We start from the raw sequence: 17,632 nt of genomic DNA, 5'->3' as shown, positions 1-17,632 counted from the left end.
ACTATTGTTTTTATTAAAATAACTATAAAAAAGTTATTGGTAGATATTTCCCAGATTTGGTAAATTTTTTTTAAGTGGATGGTAAACATTTTTTTTCGTCAGTGGCAACCCTGTCTCACACGTTCTTTAAAAGTGTACTAATTGAACTCAGACGAATTTTCATATTATGTCCACAGTTTTTATAGTATTTACTTCCCTNTTGGGTATTAGTATCGAAAGTCTCCTGAAAAGAATCAGAGGTTTCCGATAGAAAAATATTGATTTTCAAGAATTCCTATACCATTTCTACGCAAAAATTTATTTTCCCCATATAAAAATAGATGGAAAACTTTGAAACCTCTAAATATTTTTTGATTTCAAAGTAAAAAAAATAGGGGTATACTTTTTCCGATATAGAACAATGCTAGGGGGTAAGAGCATTACAATTCCGACTTTGCCGTTTTTGGACCACTCTAATGCATATCCTGTCATATTTTTCTTCTCATCATCACCTTCTTTAGCATCTTCTTCCTTTACTTCTCATGCGTGCCATAATTGTCGGTTTGTTGCGGATGTTGAACGCTGTAGCGAAGAGCAATTCATATAATGATAACCAGAGTAATTTGCAGATAATTGCCAAGTTATAATTGCGGTTTGCCGTCTGAGCGAAATGGGCAAAGAGGTGGAGTTAATTCAATTTACTTTGTAGTGAAAGCATTGTGTCCATTTAATTAAATCATCATTTGCTAGTGAACCGCGTTTAATTTCCTAGCAGATGGAGATGTGTTTGTGAAGTGTGTTTAGCAGCCCATACATACAAATATTTCGAAATGTACAGCATAATTAACTGTTATTTGTACGCAATTAATGCAAAGTAAATTTCGTGGAATGGATTCAAGTACTGTGGCTTGTTGATACAAGTCATATTCAACATCGTGTCATTGCTAGATTTTGAATGACAGCATTTGATTGCGCAGCATGCTTGAGGTAACCTGCAATAATGGTTACATAAACAACTTAATTTTGATTGATAAACATTATCTGGAATCAAAATTAGAATCCTTTTGTTCGGCATTCTTTATTTCCGCCACCGCTGGTAGGTCTTTTGGAATACCGTCATTTCTGAAACGTGGGTTTTATGTATCTCTGGTTATGACGCTAAGGTTCACAAAATGTTTAATATAAAAAGTGCTTTAATAAACAATTGGAAGAACACTTTAAAACATTTTTCATGACATATATTTTTGGACCACCCTACCCGCCCTACCTGCTTTGGTAAAATAATCTCGGTCACTTCTGTGACTCCCCCAAAGAGACACATTTTCACTAGGATACGCAAGAGCACATACGCTCTTGACCCCCAAATCCCCCAGATGATAAACAAAACTGCTATACCAACAAAAAAATGGCGTCCACGGTGTATTTGACAGTTTTACTAGTTTTTACCCGAAGAGCATTCCCGTACTTGTTGGTTTTTCTCTCTTTCTTNGCCCTACCTACTTTGGTCAAATAATCTCGGTCACTTCTGTGACTCGCCCAAAGAGACACATTTTCACTAGGATACGCAAGAGCACATACGCTCTTGACCCCCAAATCCCCCAGATGATAAACAAAACTGCTATACCAACAAAAAAAATGGCGTCCACGGTGTATTTGACTGTTTTACTAGTTTTTACCCGAAGAGCATTCCCGTACTTGTTGGTTTTTCTCTCTTTCTCTGCGAGCAATTTTGCTTTTTGACAATTTTACCAGTTATTTACATCTATATTTTTGATTTTTCTTTATTCTGTGTTCTTGGGTGACGCCGTCAGGGCTACCGCAACATTGGTCTTGTCAATTCATATATTTTTATAATTTAACACAATTGAAGCATGTTTTCTATCGAAAAATTTAATATGTATTAAAAACTTCACTGCTTTGACGGTTTCTTTTATCCTCCTATTCGGTTTTGTTTACTTTTACTTAAGAAAAGTCATCGCTGACTGGATGGCGCAATGTTGTATTCTATCATGCTTGACTTTTCAATGAGTAAATACATAAAGACAGATTAGTTTTAATGGAGTGATGGACAAGTAAGAAAGCTAGATTAATTTGAAGTGCATTAAATTTGACCGCGTTCAAAATTTATTGGGCAACAAAACTGCATACTCAAAAAATTTCTAAAAAATCTGATTAAAAAATTTGAAATTTGCACGAAAATTTATTGAATTCTCCTGAGTTTTGAAAAGATTTTAGAAATTACATTTTTATGTTTGTTGTTATAGTATAAAAAATAGCAGAAAAAATTAAATTAGAAAACATTGTATGTCGACATTGCGAAAAATTCTGCGTGAAAAAAATCTTTTTTAACCCAGTGAAATAAATTTATGGTTAAAACTTTGTGTTTCCTTTCCGAAAAATAATAAATTAGAAAAATAATGTCTCGTTTATTACTACAAAAAAATTGTTTGGTACTCTCAAAATCGTTTTGGTACGTTTTTTGGTAGGAAAAAATATGTGAGTGGCAACACTGGCTCACCTCATATTAAAAACGCGCAGCTACGTGTGCTATACGGACGCTATTTTTAGAATGTCTTGCGCTTTACATACTAAGACGTTGGCCGGTACATCGAAAGTACTAATTTTTTAGAATATTTCTGTTTCATTCATGTATGTAGATATTCTAATGTCTACCTTCTATGTATTATTTTAATATACATTTTACTATAAAAATGTACGTACCAGTATATTTGGTTTATTTAATTTTCATGCCATTGACTTTTTACTACGTATTTACTATGTACATACTTTTGTCTATAAACTACGTTTTTTTATAAAATTTTCGAACAAAAACTATTACCAAACTTGACTTTACTATACTTGAACTTTTCTTACCATTGCGGTGACGCATTGAATTTCAAAGAAAAGATATATTTTATGGCGAAAACTTCAACTTGAACGGCTACTAACTGATAAAGTTTCCTTCTGCTGGCTTTCATTTGCTTTTTCTTACAATTTTTGCAGAGTTTTTTTTCGTGCGACCTTCCAGAGTGACAGTGCTGGTGACACCAACAACTACGGTAATGATAACAGTAGCTACAACAACAACAACAATGACAACACAAAACTCGAAGCACAACATGTGGTGTTCAAAAAAACTTTTAAATTTCAACTACGTAAAGGTGAGTAGCGCAGAACGATGCAAATTAAAAAACAACAATAAATTTTCTTGTGTTGAAAGAACTAAGAAAAACTGAACTGCATGAAAGTAGAAAACTTAACAAATTGGCCTAAGTATTTTAATTGCTGGAAAATTTATTTATATCTAGCGCTTGCAAACGCTGAGTGGGTGTTGTTTTACCTTTTCCATGCAATTCATCGAGACTATTATTTTTGCTTATGAACACTATGAGCCTTACGTTATTGTCCAATAGTTTCGTTCAACAATTTTTGATGTTGATGAATTTTGGAGAGAACTTTTCTTTTATCACATATCAGAGTTCTGCTAAAGGAAAAAATATATATTTTTTTAAAAGCTCCAAATTTCATAATTTTTCGGATTTTGGATGTTTATTTTTATATCTATATCCCAAAAACTATATATGTAGTTACAAAAATGGTTCTGGCCACGGTTTAAAAAAGTTATAAAATTTGGAAATTCAAAGCAAAAACTAATGTATGTATATAAATTGTTTATTCAAAACCTCTGGCTTATCTTAATAGATCCTGAAATTTTGGAAAAAAAATTATTGCAAACTCCAAATTAAAAATAAATGCAAATAAAATAAAATTTGTTTAACTCTAATAGGGTTTACAAAAAAAATTGTTCACGGTTCGAAAGTTTACATGCATATGTACATAAATCTTAAAAACTACATCTTTTTGAAAATTTCAGTATCTTTAAGACCATTTGGTGGTGTAGTGTAAAAATAATTTTAATTTCGAAATTCGATCATTTTTTTCGAATGTTTTGATATATTTTTGCTTTATATCGCTAAATATTATTTTAAAATAAAACCAAAAAATTAACTTACGAAATCCCGGAAACTGTGAGATCTAGACTTTGGAAAAAAATTAACTTTTTCCGTTGGTAGAATGTCGTTATATGACAATAGAAAAATCTGGCCAATATTCATCCAAATCAAAAATGGTCAACTCCAACCATTTTTTAGTCTATTCGACATGGATTGATTGGACTATATTAGCAAATGCAAAGGACTCAAATGTAAAAAATAACGAATATGAGAAAGCCTGTATTTTTAAATAAGAAGTAATCCGTTCCCGAAATACCACAAAAAATCAAGCATGCACACTTCCAGCAATATTTCAGAAAATCCCGAAAAATTCGCGAGAGGTTTTGAAATGCAAAGAAAAAACACAAAAAAGTTCCAGAAAAATGGCAAATGAAAGGACAAAGAAGTTCAGAAATATAGCAACAAATCCCGAAGATCTCAAAAAAGAGTCTTGAAAAATATCGGAAAAGCTTAAAAAAAATCCTGGAACACTCCCAAGCGGTCCAGAAATAAATCCCGAGGAGTCCCAAAAAATTCCGCGAAATTTCAGTAAGATCCTAAAAAATAAAACACAACATAGAATTTTCGAAAAGTCCCGAAAAAACCGAAAATTCCTTGAAGGTAACGAAAAATATAACAGCAAAGTCATTAAAAATTCCCGAATTATATCGGCTTATGCTGCCCATGTCTGCAACCCTGTTAGGGAAAGGAAAGTTCTCTATGAAAAAAATTACTTATTTCACATGACACGCTTGAGGAATTGTTGCCGAGTAAGGAAATGGTCGGAGCTCCACTGGCGACATCTGGTACTCTTCTGGATAGATGGGTTTTAGTCAGCTCTGCAAATGATGTTCAAAAACCTTGGAATGCAAGGTGGCTAGGTTCTTGTGGCAACGGGTTAACCGACGACAGTAAATGTAGCTCTTATCTCTGGTAAGTGGGATAAATAACCGGTCATTTTGCGATCAGAATTAATGCGGTAAGGCGCAACTGCAGCAGCTGTATGGGGTTCGAGGGGGTGAAACAACATCAGCCCACCCTTCTAGAATTTAAAGTTTAAACACTCTGAATCTGACTTTTCTCGCCCCGAGAAGCTTTTGGGAACAGACGTAAGCAACTTGCGGAGATTTGTTGATAGAACGCAACGTTTTTCTACCACAAACTATTAGGCGAGACTGTTCAGCCAACACATTTCCTTTTCCCCCGTATCCTCTCTTATTGGCACGACAAATGACAATTGGATTACTAGTATAAGTGCACCAACCTATAGAAACAGCCATCCTCATCTAACCTAATCTAATTCAACGTTCTTATGTCCTTAGACTTGTGCTTTTATTATACAATTAATAACCATGTTTTTTTAATTGTCCATTATTTTGCATTCCAATATGTTCACCCACTCGCGTTTTGCCGGCTTTATAAATCACGACTGACAATTTTTGGTCGCAAGCTAGCCTTAAACAAAATGTTCAAACGCGTAGCACTCGCTTGTGTTAACGACTCTTGATTTAATTTTCCCCTAACTTTCTTTTCCATAGACTGCCAATTGCTATTACGAGAAGTTTCCCGAGGGTCGTTGGATTACACAGCACTTCCATTGTACAGCATCGACTGCTCGGTACATTTCCCTCCGTATCGACTCTTCGAGCCAGACAGTCCCTCAGCGACTGCGAATTTGGAGAAAGGCGACGTCCCACCGGCGGGCATACTCGTTGAACTGCAGCGACTGAATGTACCTTGCAACAGCGGTGGCTTCATACGTTTCAACGATCGTTCGCGATTGTGTGGCAAGTTGGAAGAGCTGAATGCTGCCGATCGGAGCTATCACTTCGATGTGCGTAGCCGCACCACAGTACACTTCCACAAGAGTCCAATGTTCAGTCTGAGCTACAAGCTAGTAGACTACTGTTACAATCTTACAACGAGTAATCAGTCGGGCGAGTATTATGTTCGCCCAAGCATGCGCGATGCACTGGAGTGCTACTTTCGTATCCATCTGCCATACGGTAATCGCATAAGTCTAACGCTCGTAACGAACAACGATAGCGCCATACTACAGCCAAATGACGGTATTCAACTGAATGCTGCTGGTGAGCAGGACACTTTCAACATCTACACCACGCAGGGCGTACAAGTCGACACGCAGCGCATAAATATGACCGCCAATAGTGGCACTGGGAGCGCAAAGAAGAATCCCATTGCAACAACACTGTTTAGGCGTACCGAGCCCAAGGCGGCGGCACGCACTGATGATGACTCAGGCACGCGGAATGCTTACAATCACACGCGAAAGCATATTAATAAGCGCTCTACCAGTGCGCTCGATGGATTTCTGAGGCTCATGGAAAATCAAGTGAAGGATTTTAACTACGGCGCCAGCGGCAAACCTTTGCAGGCGGTCAATGATATTTCTAACTGTGATGGCGTAGTTATTAAGGTATTCGAAAGCGATTACATTCGCTGGTCATATTGCATAAACGACACAAACCGCATGCGTGCGTTTATTCTAACCTCAACGGGAAACACGCTGAGCATACATCTCTTCAAAGCATCGCGTGCCACATATAATACCTTGCCTCTAGGTGGGGACTTGAGTTCAGGCACGGACAACAATACATCCTTTACTAAACTGCCGACTATTTATTTGGCCTACAGAGCGCTGCCTATTACCGAAATCGTTTCTAGCTGCGACTTCGGCTGGATTGCAATGCAGCAATTTTGTATAAACGCCATCGAAACGGTCATGTCTTGGCCAGATGCCGAGGAACATTGCGTAAATTTAGGCGGCCATTTAGCTTCCATTCGCACTGAACAGCAACAACAAATAGTCAATGAGTTAGTTTTCAACAGTCCGGGTTATAGTGAGCAAAACGCCTACTGGGTCGGTGGCTCGGATAGCAGTTATGAAGGAGACTTTCGCTGGAGCGATGGGCTGTTGTTTCAATATACAAGTGAGTACATACAAAGTACAGATCTTAAACATATTTATTGGCTTAACTAATTGCATTTTCCTCCTATTCTTTACTTTGACTAGACTGGTTTCCGGGATGGACGGAACACAGTCACTATAATAAGCAGCCCAACGATGATGGTCTTAGCAGCCAAGACTGTATAGAACTCCGTCGTTTTTTTCGCACACCGCCAGGTATTCAAACGAACCGCAACCCATTGACGAGCACATTCATGTGGAACGATCGCGATTGCAGCGCGAAAAATTTTGTGATATGTGAGCGAGCGATGAGCGAAGGTAAGTCTAAAGAATTATAATCATGGCAATAAAATCAGAGAGTAGGAGAGAAAGAGATAAACAGATAGCTGGTTGGAAACAAATTTCAAAACTTCCATGCTCTTTCTGGAATGAGCATCAGCCAAATGTTTGCACTCCTTCTGTGCAAGCTACCTTGTAAATTCCCGGATGGAACACTTCCTGGGTTAATGTTCTTATTTTGGTCTATCTCAGTCCTCGTTCTTTATATTGAGCTATTTCTTCTCTTTATAAATCAATCGAAGATTATGTAGAACACGATGAGATATTTACACCCGAAATGTAGCTGCCAGCTGGTATGTAGACCCAGGATATCAGTCCACCTCCATCCAGCTCTACCTTTATTTTGTACGATTGATAATTTGATTTCCATTTAAAGTAGAAAAAAATAATGTCATAATCGCACCAAAAGATTTTGTGGTTGTGTGGAATGAAGTTCAAAAGTATTCGCCTTGGAAGCGGAGCACTACCATACGGTGAAGTTCGACCTTTGCGGTGCGTTATAGGGCCGTTGGATACATACTTGGACAGTAATTTAGAAGCAGTGAAATTATTGGAAGGAGTAAAGCCATCTTTGGGATGCGAGAAGTTTTCCAGGGGGATTAATAGTAGCTAGTATACTTAATTCCGATGTATCTCTAGGCTTCATCAACAGAGCTAATTAGGGCATGAATGACACACTTAGACCTAAAGTTTAAGACAACTTAAATTTTCCCCATTGAAGAACTATTTACGGTTTCGTCAGCCATTTAAGGCTTTTACCCGCCTCTTTTTATAGGTGGTGCAAAAATGACGACCCAGGCTGCAGCAAGAAGCTCCCAAACATAGCAGTTTTACAGCTCCTACAGCATCTACGAAACGGTGATCCGAGCCGATTCATATACCTAGTTGTAAGGCAAGGGTCAGTTTAAACTCCTAAGGTGTCAGATATACCTACGATGCGTTACCACTTAAGCCACGTTTGCCTACAGATTCAACTCATCGTGTTTTTTATGCATTTTCAATTAAAAATAATAATATTTTTGCACTTATCCTTTTGAAAGGTGTTTGGCCGAGCTTCTCATGCAGATTGTGATGTGCGTCCTGATGTTACATATAACACTAATGGAGGGATGCCGCCTCCGATTGACAAATGGTTTCTTATGAGAAGCTCTTTCAAGTTTGAATCCATCCACAGGTTTTCCATTGAATAGAAAAAACTTTTTCTAATTTAGATGTTGCTTGGGCCGGGGATCGAACATAGGTCCTATGGAGTGGTAATAAATACGCTCCTCTGTCCTCTCATCCACACCGGCTACTATCCACCAGTCATTTCCTAGAAGATAGACAGAGAAACCAAATGAGTTTATAGAACCATTCCCATAATGTTGAACTTTGTCCTCTTTCCAGCTCAGCTTCCTCTTCAGAGTTAAGTATACAAATTTGGCTTTATTCGTGAGACTTAGGCGGTCTCGTTTAGCTGCTGTGTGGTAACCGGCAATGTTAAGTTAGTTTTCACAGAAGTGGCGAGAGAACATTGAAAGTACCTTTTTGCACCATATCTCGAATCTAGGTTATCGATTATGCTCCTGCCGGTACTTCTCTGCTTTGAGCACATCCTTTAAAAACTCCACCTGAGGTTTGTCTACTCCAGGTGTTCTCACGAAATTTGTTATGTCCACAGTTATTCTGTTATGGAATGCTCCTTCAGTGTCTAGAAAGCCACAAGGCAATAGTCCTTGGAACTGGGGCACATTTCGCAGGCTGTAAGCATGGCCTCCATGGACTTGCCATTTTAATAGAAATGTCGATCATAAGACAGAAATTGACTGTCAACGGTAAGAGAAATGCAGGCTATTAACTGTAGGGATTTGAGCACAAACGAGGAAAGACGAATGGGTTTGAGATCCTCCCTGGTGCATAAAAACAGCCGAGGCAACTCGCCAATATCGGTATGCAGTTAAATTTATGTAAAACGGGAATTAGACCGTATCAAGAGTCCATCTACAGAAAATTGGGGCATTACATCCAACTGTGATTCCATGCGAGCTTTCAGCTTTGCGGGGTCTAAAGCTCAGTCTTGCCCAAATATTCTTCTCCCTGCTAACAGATTCCTAAATTCATCAATCCGCCCGTATGAGTGTCGACCGTGACTTTCCCTGAGAACCTACTACGGAAGTGCGTGTCCAAAAGCAGTTCAAGTGTTTTTCTTCCTGGTTTGGTCCAGGACTCTTCTTACTTACACAGAAAGCTCAATCCCTTGGTATTACTGAACTGTATATTGTTGAATTTCACAGCGATTGCCGGAAAGGCCAATGTAAAAGATTTACCCATATCAACTAATTTTCTAGTATAGGCCATCCAGCGAGGAAGTAAAAAAATTCTAATGGTATTGTGAACTCCATTGACTCTCTGGTAACCTGAGTCACGACTATAAACTACTACAAGTTTCGCTTCTGCCCTTTCTCCTCATTTTTCCAGCCTCTTATAATCGTAATATTTCTTATTTCTACATTCCATAGACTCTTTGCGCCGCAGCTGGATAAATGACTGCAATAAGACTGTCTCGTTGACAAAGGAGCATCCGCGTGCCTCCATTTGGAGTCCCTCATTTCCACGGCAATATCCTGACAATGCTAATTGTTTTACAACAATAACAGCGCCAACGGGCTATCGCGTTGTCATCGAATTTGAGGAGCTTGTGATCGAGAATGAAGCGGGGTAAGTACTTACATACATAAATAAATATGTCTCTAATTTCAACCAACTTTTTGAAACCATTTTCTGATATCTTATCGAAAAATTTGCAGTTGTAGCTATGACTATTTGGAAATTACCGAACCCACGCACTACGATAATTTCAAGACTACAAAATCTTCCAAAAACAAAAACACATTAAATATAAATAATAGCAGTAAAAGTAGTATTAACATAAGTAAAACCTTTCGAAAGCGAAGTTCTTATGAGAAACCTAGCCTTAGTTCATCGCATACTATGCCTACATCTACATCTACATCTACATCTAGTAATTCTAATACAAACTCCTATTCTAATACATATACTAATTATGCTAATGCGAATGCTGTAAATAATATACATATGGAGGCGAATATGAATTTGAATGTGAACGCAAATGCAAACTACAACACCAACTATTTGTATTCGAATAGTTATAACAACTATAATCTCGCGCAAACGAATTATCAAAAATTGCTACACATCTTCTCGAGTCTCTACCGACCGCACACGAATTACTTAATACAGACACCGGACTATCCACGAGGGAATCCCAACTATCCAGCTAATCATCACAATCGCATGCGCTCCGCAATCGGCAATGTGAATTCGAACGCGTTGCCAAAACGTTTATGCGGTGATTGGAGCTCCAAACTGAAGTTGTTGCGTCACGTCTCGACAGGCTCATATTTGGGTTTGCACTTCGTATCGGACTACTCGCACCACTTTGGTGGCTACAAAGCTAAAACTTATATGGAGAATAGTAAGTATATTGTAGAAATATGTAATTTCATACACATTTCATATGTTCGTAGTCGTTCATATTGCGCCCCATATCAGCTGCAAAAAACGCCATAACATTACTTCGCACATATGCAAGGAGGTCGTCGGAATTTTATTCTATCCACATTAGAAGTCATTCGCGTTATCAAGATACAAATGTATTTGTATATATATATATTTACGGGGAAAATTGAAATTTGAAATTTGCAAGGTGTAGTCATTATTTGCTCCTCAATTTCTGTATTTTATTTACATACATTATTTTTATTTCTATCAAGATAATAGCCAAAACATCCGATACAAAATTCTCTCACAAGCATATTTCTCATTAACTGAGCTCTTTTTATATCGATCGGATATTAATCTCACCAGAATCGGTTTAGGCCGCTGAATCGAAGCACGTAATATCGGAACCGTAGCATCAGCCTCAGTGGCGGATATAGAATTTTGGTAGGGGACTGGCGATTAGGGTAAACTTGTCAAATAAGCTTAAATTGACGAGACGTCTAATACGTTTCACCTATGAGTGACCCCTCAAAGTTCGAGCTATATGACCTACAAGCATCCAACCGATAATTTGAAATTTACATATATAATCTTGTAAGAAGTAAGATAAATTGTACATTGTGTTTACTAAAGCTCTGCACACAGGTAGATTTATTCGATTTGGGCGGTCAAAAATATTGTCTGATCCATATCTCTTCTAAAGAGGATAACAAAGAAAAATCTGTCGTCTATTTTAATTACTGTATTATTTTTTTTAATACAGTGTTGCACTAAAGTCTTCTTACAGAGAGTTTTTTTTAATGTATGCGAAGTCTTTCATTTAAATATCTTTTTTACTAATTTTTTATAAAACTATAGCTAACCACAACAAAACACATAAAAAAAAACTTTGTGAAAAACTCAAGAAAATGCAATAGACTTACATACATACAACTTTCTGATTTTGGGGAAAAATTTTGAGAACGCAGTTTTGAAGCCCATTAAGTTTTAGTATAATAATGAGCAAGTTTCAAATTGCTGAAAAATCGCGTTGATTTTTATTTTTTGTGGATAGTGTCTTGTATAAAAAAGAGCTCACACTAAGAAAAAAGTAACATGAGTTTTCCAAACAGGGTCATTTTTGGTTTTTCCATGCTAGCGGTTTAAAAATTTTTAACAGAGAAGCAATTTTTTTAACAATCTTAAACGTGTGATCGATACAGAATGGTGTTATATGAAAATTTGTACCAAGAATCAGTTCAGCTCATTAAAACAAAATTTCCAAACAACCGCCATTTTCGTGATTTGGCCTTGATTCACTTGCATACATATTGTGGCTGAGCTGAGTGTGCGGAGATGCTTGCTACTATTTGTTAACTCTCAGTAGGGTCGGGCTTCGAAAAAGCGTCTGTGAAGTGCAGAAGAAAATCTTATTCAAACGAAAAAATATGCAAAAATAAATGTTTTTAAAGTAAACAAAAGTTCGTTTGGGGCCAATCATATGTGCTTTATAGCTTGAAACAAAGAGAATATGGTTTTTCTTTCCCAGTGTAAATATAAAGGGGGATCCATCTAGACTTCTTTAAATTAACATTAAAGAAAAAAAAACTTTAACAGAACTGGATGTCAGAATCTTTAACCGCAAGAACAATCTCTGATATTTCCCTTTTAAAAATTAATTTCATTCAAATATTGGCCGCGAGTACTATGCAGGTAGACCATTCGGAAGATCCAATTTTAAATTCATCGCTAGGGATATCTTGCGAATTAGACGGGTAATGTTGGCTTCCAAATTTTGAATCATAACTGGCTTATCGACGAAGAACTTTGACTTCACAGAACCGCACATAAAAAATCCAGACCTCCAGTTCAGTTTTAAGCTTTTTTCATTTAAAATTAAAAAATGGTCTATATTTGTGTACATAAGGAGTTAAAACTTGAATTTCCTCAGCAAAGAAAAAATATGTACTTATCTATTTCTGCCTTAACTGCAATTGGGTGTATGTATGTTTGCCAGTGAATGCGTTTCTACATATCATAAAAATATTTTTAAGAATGTACTTACATACTCATAATTTTACGTATATCTGCATTATTCAAACTAAAAAAAAATGTTTTTGTTTGTTTTTTTTCTAGTACTAGGTAGTAACTATAAGCAGGGGCCGAGAACGCGCTCCAGTTTTGGTTTAGTTCTGCATGAGAACATAATTTAATATCAAGAACGTTCCCACACAAGAACCAAACGGGAACAAACGTATTGAGAGTAGTTTGAACGGGAACAAAATGAGAACAAAAGCTTTGGTAACGTTTCCGGAAAGAACAAAATGAGAACAAAACTTACGCGAAGGTTCTCAAGAAGGACAAAATAAGAACGAAACTTTCGGGAACTTTCCTAATGAGAACAAAATGAGAACGAAAGCATCGATAAAGTTTTCAAAATAATCAAATAAGAACAAAAGTCCGGGGAACGTTCCGCCAGAGAACAAAAAGAGGACAAAAGTTTTGAGAACTTATCGTTAAGAATGAGACTCCCCGTCTGCGTGTTGGGATGAAAATCATTTCAATGAGAACCACGATTGTTAATACTATGTCAGAGGAAGTCTAGATCCTTAAAACTTCCAGATCGTTTATCATTAGGGTGAACTGTCCATTTATGAAACAATTTTTTATTTTCTGTGCCAAAAAATTGCATGTCTTAAGTCTTTCGTTGACTTAATTTCCATAAATTTCTTTCAGTTCTTTTTTGTTTAATTTTAATATTCAGGCATTTCAAACTAGTGAACGCTATGGGAACAATTTATTGTTCTCACTTCCATTCTTCGTGAATAGTACAGAGCAGATTTGTTCCCGTTTCGTTCTCTGTCAGAAAGTTCCTGAGACATTAGTTCCAATTTTGTTTTCTTAATAATGTTCCAGAAAGTGTTGTTTACATTTTGTTCTCTTGGGAAACGTTCCACAGGGTTTTGTTCTTATATAATTCCCATTGAGAACGTTCTCGATAGTTTCATCCTCATTTTGGTTTGGGTTTTGAGGCGTTCTTGGGAACCAAACTACGAGAACGACCTTTAGTTTCAATCATACCATTCGTTCTCGGCCCCTATCTGTAAGTACATATATGTATGTTTGTATATATGTACATACCTACATATATACAATTACAATCATGCTTCTACATGCCCTAAAAACAAAAGAACATTTATACCGCAACGCTTTGTATTACACCACTTTTGCCACCTCTTTTCCTTACTTCATTCACTTACTTCATTCATACATACTTACTAAATAGTTACATACACAATCGCCTCACACCTTTCTCTTCCACCCGTACATGTGTATTACTATTGTAAAATACTTTTACTTTTGCCTCGTATTGCAACTAAAACTCCGAAACTCAAATACTGAACATCCTACCAGGAAGTTATACGTTCCGTGGTAAGTCTCTTCAGTGCCACAGCGTGTATGTATGTATGTATGTGTTAGTTGTTGTTGCATACAAGTCCTACATGGAAATTCATCGCCCGCAAATCGATTTGCCTGCATGGTAAAAATGCTACCAACTGCATACAAACACGTAATGTTGGCCGGCGTTAAATTTTGTTAATGTTTTATGATTTAAAACAAATTTTGTTTTGAAGCTATGTTTAGTTTGCAAAAGAAAAACGTTTGTGTACACGAGTAAAAACCTTGCATGGCAGCCATTATGAATTTTGTTTAGTTAAATATAAGTGCATAGTATCTACATATGTACGTACACATAACAACACTACCTTCCTCAATCTTTACGCCACTTCTTCTTCCTTTTTAGATTTTCGCTATTGTGATATTGACTACTTTTATTTGCGAATACCGATTTATTTGCATGAATGTTTTTTCGTATAAGCTTTATTTGTTCAAATCTGTATAGTTTTTATACTTAAGAAAAATATTTAGTCTAGTTAGACCTACGGGTCCCTCTTATCTACTTTGTACTCATCAAATCATGTCCTACGGAATTGAGTTGCAGTTTGGTGGACGTCTGTAGACGAGATTTACGAAGACAAATACGGCGAATATTTTTTTCAGTGGGTTAAAAGTCGTTTATGATGAATATAAGCAGTGCCTTGAGGTAAAGGGAGGTTATATATTTGAATACCTTAGGCTCAAAACTTTTTAGCCTACCCTCGTATGTAGCTAAATTAATTTGAAAGCCGCCTGTGTGTACGCACCCTTAAGCGTCAATTACGAGCCCGAACGGTACCATAACGGGCCACCACGTTAACGCTTTTAATAATATTGAACCTGAATGAGGGCAGCCACTGCAGCCTAACCTTGCCTTGACGAATGCACAACCGCGTCATTTGACAAGCTTGACTCTAGTATATTTCTCTTGAATAGTACCACTAAGATTAATAGGACAAGCAAAGGCAACAGCTTTTCCTTTGGATAGTTTGACTTTGATGAGGACTTACGGACGATTGCACCTGTATAGCTTTCAGGCGTATACATACATATGAACACAACATTTGTTCACTCAACGAGAGAAAGTTTTTCAAATTGTGATCCATGGCTATAAACATTTATCGGCCGTTATTATTATTGTTATTAGTATTAGGGCATATAAAACTGCGACCAATCTTAGGCTATTAATGAAATTAAGCATGTTCAAGGTTCTGGATAGAGATGATCGTTATTATCCAAGGTGTGCATATAAGTCTAAGTCGAGTTATACGCGGACAATCACATGATAAATGTTCCGGGGTTTCCTTCCCTAGCCTATAAAACCTGCAGTTCCTTTCCTCACAGCGTCCCATCTTATGTAGATTGTACCTCGGTCTGCAGTCTTCCGCCAGGTATCTGGTTAGAGTCCTTAAACCCTCTCTGCTAAGATTTAGCAGCTGCTCAGAGCTATGGATCTTATGGACTGCCTTTTGTCCTTTTTCGGGCGCCATTGGGCTGTAACTTGCAATTCTTCCCATCCCCGTAGGATCCCTGCTGTGAATCCTCTGGATGGACCAAAGAAAGACTGAGGGCCGACCAGGCTGCGTGGGGCACCGCATTTCGCTAAAGTGTCAGCTCTTCCGTTGCCAACGAAACCCTCATGACCTGGAATCCACCATAGCGTTACTCTGTTGTTAACTTCTAGTTCTACCAGTACCTTTTTGCAGCTGTCCACTACCCATGACACCGTTTTCAAAGATTCAAGTGTTCTTAAAGCTGCCTGGCTATCCGGCCTGATTTATTTATTTATTTCATATGCTGTTTATTGTTGCCCCCATTAGTCCTTGGGCAAAGACATTTGTGGACAAAGACTTCAATTGCGAAAACTTCCGCATGGAATATGGTTGGGTATGAGCCCATCGGGACGCTAGGTCCATACACGCCGGCCCAAGTGTTCCCATCCATTTTACGAGAAGTTCATTCATAATGCCGAATTTCGAATAGCCATTTAAATGAAAAAAAAATTGGAGGCATTTAGAAAATGCCACGTGGAAATGATTTTAATTACTATTTTTTCAAAGTAATAACAATAATCTTTTTTAATACCCAAGTTTGACATTAACATTTCTTTAAAAAATTAAAGCCTAGTTGAAATCCGGCATAATTATAAATATTATATCGACGCCTCCAAACCATACCATGCTTAGACTTGGTCACCTTTGACTTGGTCAGACTTAGCACGGTATGGTTTGGAGGCGTCGTTATATTGTGGCTTACACAATATGTTTCCTGCAGCGGGCGACCTTCTTTTTGCCTTTTTTAATGTGGATCGGAAACTGGGCACTCATAGCTATCGAAATAAACCCCGGTTGACTCATAAAAGTATATACACATATGCCGTAATAGATCCGCAACCATTAAAGCCTGGCATGGCATATTGATCTTTGCAGTTCATTGTCGCCACACCAGCTATAAGATCTCCAGATATCTTCGTATATATTGATTGCTTCTTCCTCTGCCAGAAATGGTCAATTTTAATTCCGGTCACATGTCCCAGTAAAGCTCGTGCTGTCCAAATGACTAAGTAAGTCGGTTATTGTTCCATCGAACTTTTTCCAAACTTTCCGATTGATCATGCAAGAAAGTTGTGGATGTCCGACAAGGTGGTTGCTTTCCCCGCTAAATAGTTCATCTGCTTAGCAATTACCTTGTATGTATCTATGACTCGGCACTGACTAGCCAATTTTGGAACTAGCCTGCACTCTATCGCAGCATTGCTTTGGAGCAGGCCAGTAATCCAAAGGCTACTTAAAGGCAGGTTAAAGCAAGAGTCGAGGAAGCAACGTCAGTTCAATTTTATCTCAGCTTTGGCCGAGCAGTTCAAAATAGTAAATCCCTCATCCAACTTTAATATCAAGTTTTGAACTGCCTTGAGACTTGAATCCAAATTACCTTACTACTCATTTTTAATGCCATATTCATGTGGAATATTTCTTATCAGTGCAATTGGGAATTCTGTATTTGTTGATTCTAGTGTCGCTCCACGGATAGATTCCAAAATCTTCTGTGGTTCAGAATTTTGGCCCAACTATTCGCAATTTGTTCTCTCTTTTTACGTAAGGTATTTCTCCCTACGACAGCAGCTTACCGGACAAAATATTTTAAACTTGCACCAAGTCTTTAATTTCTATTGCATTATTTCTTTATTACTTTTTATTTTTCACTCAATGTTGTACAATATGTATATAGATTAGATGAAAGTTGTATTAGGATACACATATTTGAAAGACTTAAAAATTTACCTATAAATGTACATATTTATGTGTGTAATACAACATTCTACTTAGTAAGTGTATCCCTACACTCTTTACACTATAGATCTTTGACTCGATTCCCTAAATAATTACTATGTCTGTAGCGAAGTGTTATCGATCCAAGCACCTCTTAATGACTTTTTATTGGCGCTAAAGTTTGTGCAGGTTTAACAAAAAAAAGT

General features: G+C 37.3%; 1 protein-coding gene across 1 annotated transcript in view; it reads left to right on the top strand.

Annotated features, from left to right (window-relative positions):
* Window positions 1–17,632, top strand: part of LOC108363116 (uncharacterized) — a 64,046-nt gene that overhangs the window by 11,038 nt on the left and 35,376 nt on the right. The window contains exons 3-7 of the mRNA XM_017616387.1: window positions 2,983–3,140; window positions 5,510–6,922; window positions 7,006–7,218; window positions 9,738–9,936; window positions 10,026–10,714. Coding sequence (XP_017471876.1) covers window positions 2,983–3,140; window positions 5,510–6,922; window positions 7,006–7,218; window positions 9,738–9,936; window positions 10,026–10,714 — 2,672 coding nt within the window. The remainder of the gene's footprint in view (window positions 1–2,982; window positions 3,141–5,509; window positions 6,923–7,005; window positions 7,219–9,737; window positions 9,937–10,025; window positions 10,715–17,632) is intronic.

This window comes from Rhagoletis zephyria, unplaced genomic scaffold, assembly GCF_001687245.7.
Source record: "Rhagoletis zephyria isolate East Lansing unplaced genomic scaffold, Rhagoletis_zephyria_1.1 Rzeph_scaffold_01194, whole genome shotgun sequence".
Classification (NCBI taxonomy): Eukaryota; Metazoa; Arthropoda; class Insecta; order Diptera; family Tephritidae; genus Rhagoletis; species Rhagoletis zephyria.
This window is presented reverse-complemented; position numbering and strand designations above follow the sequence as displayed.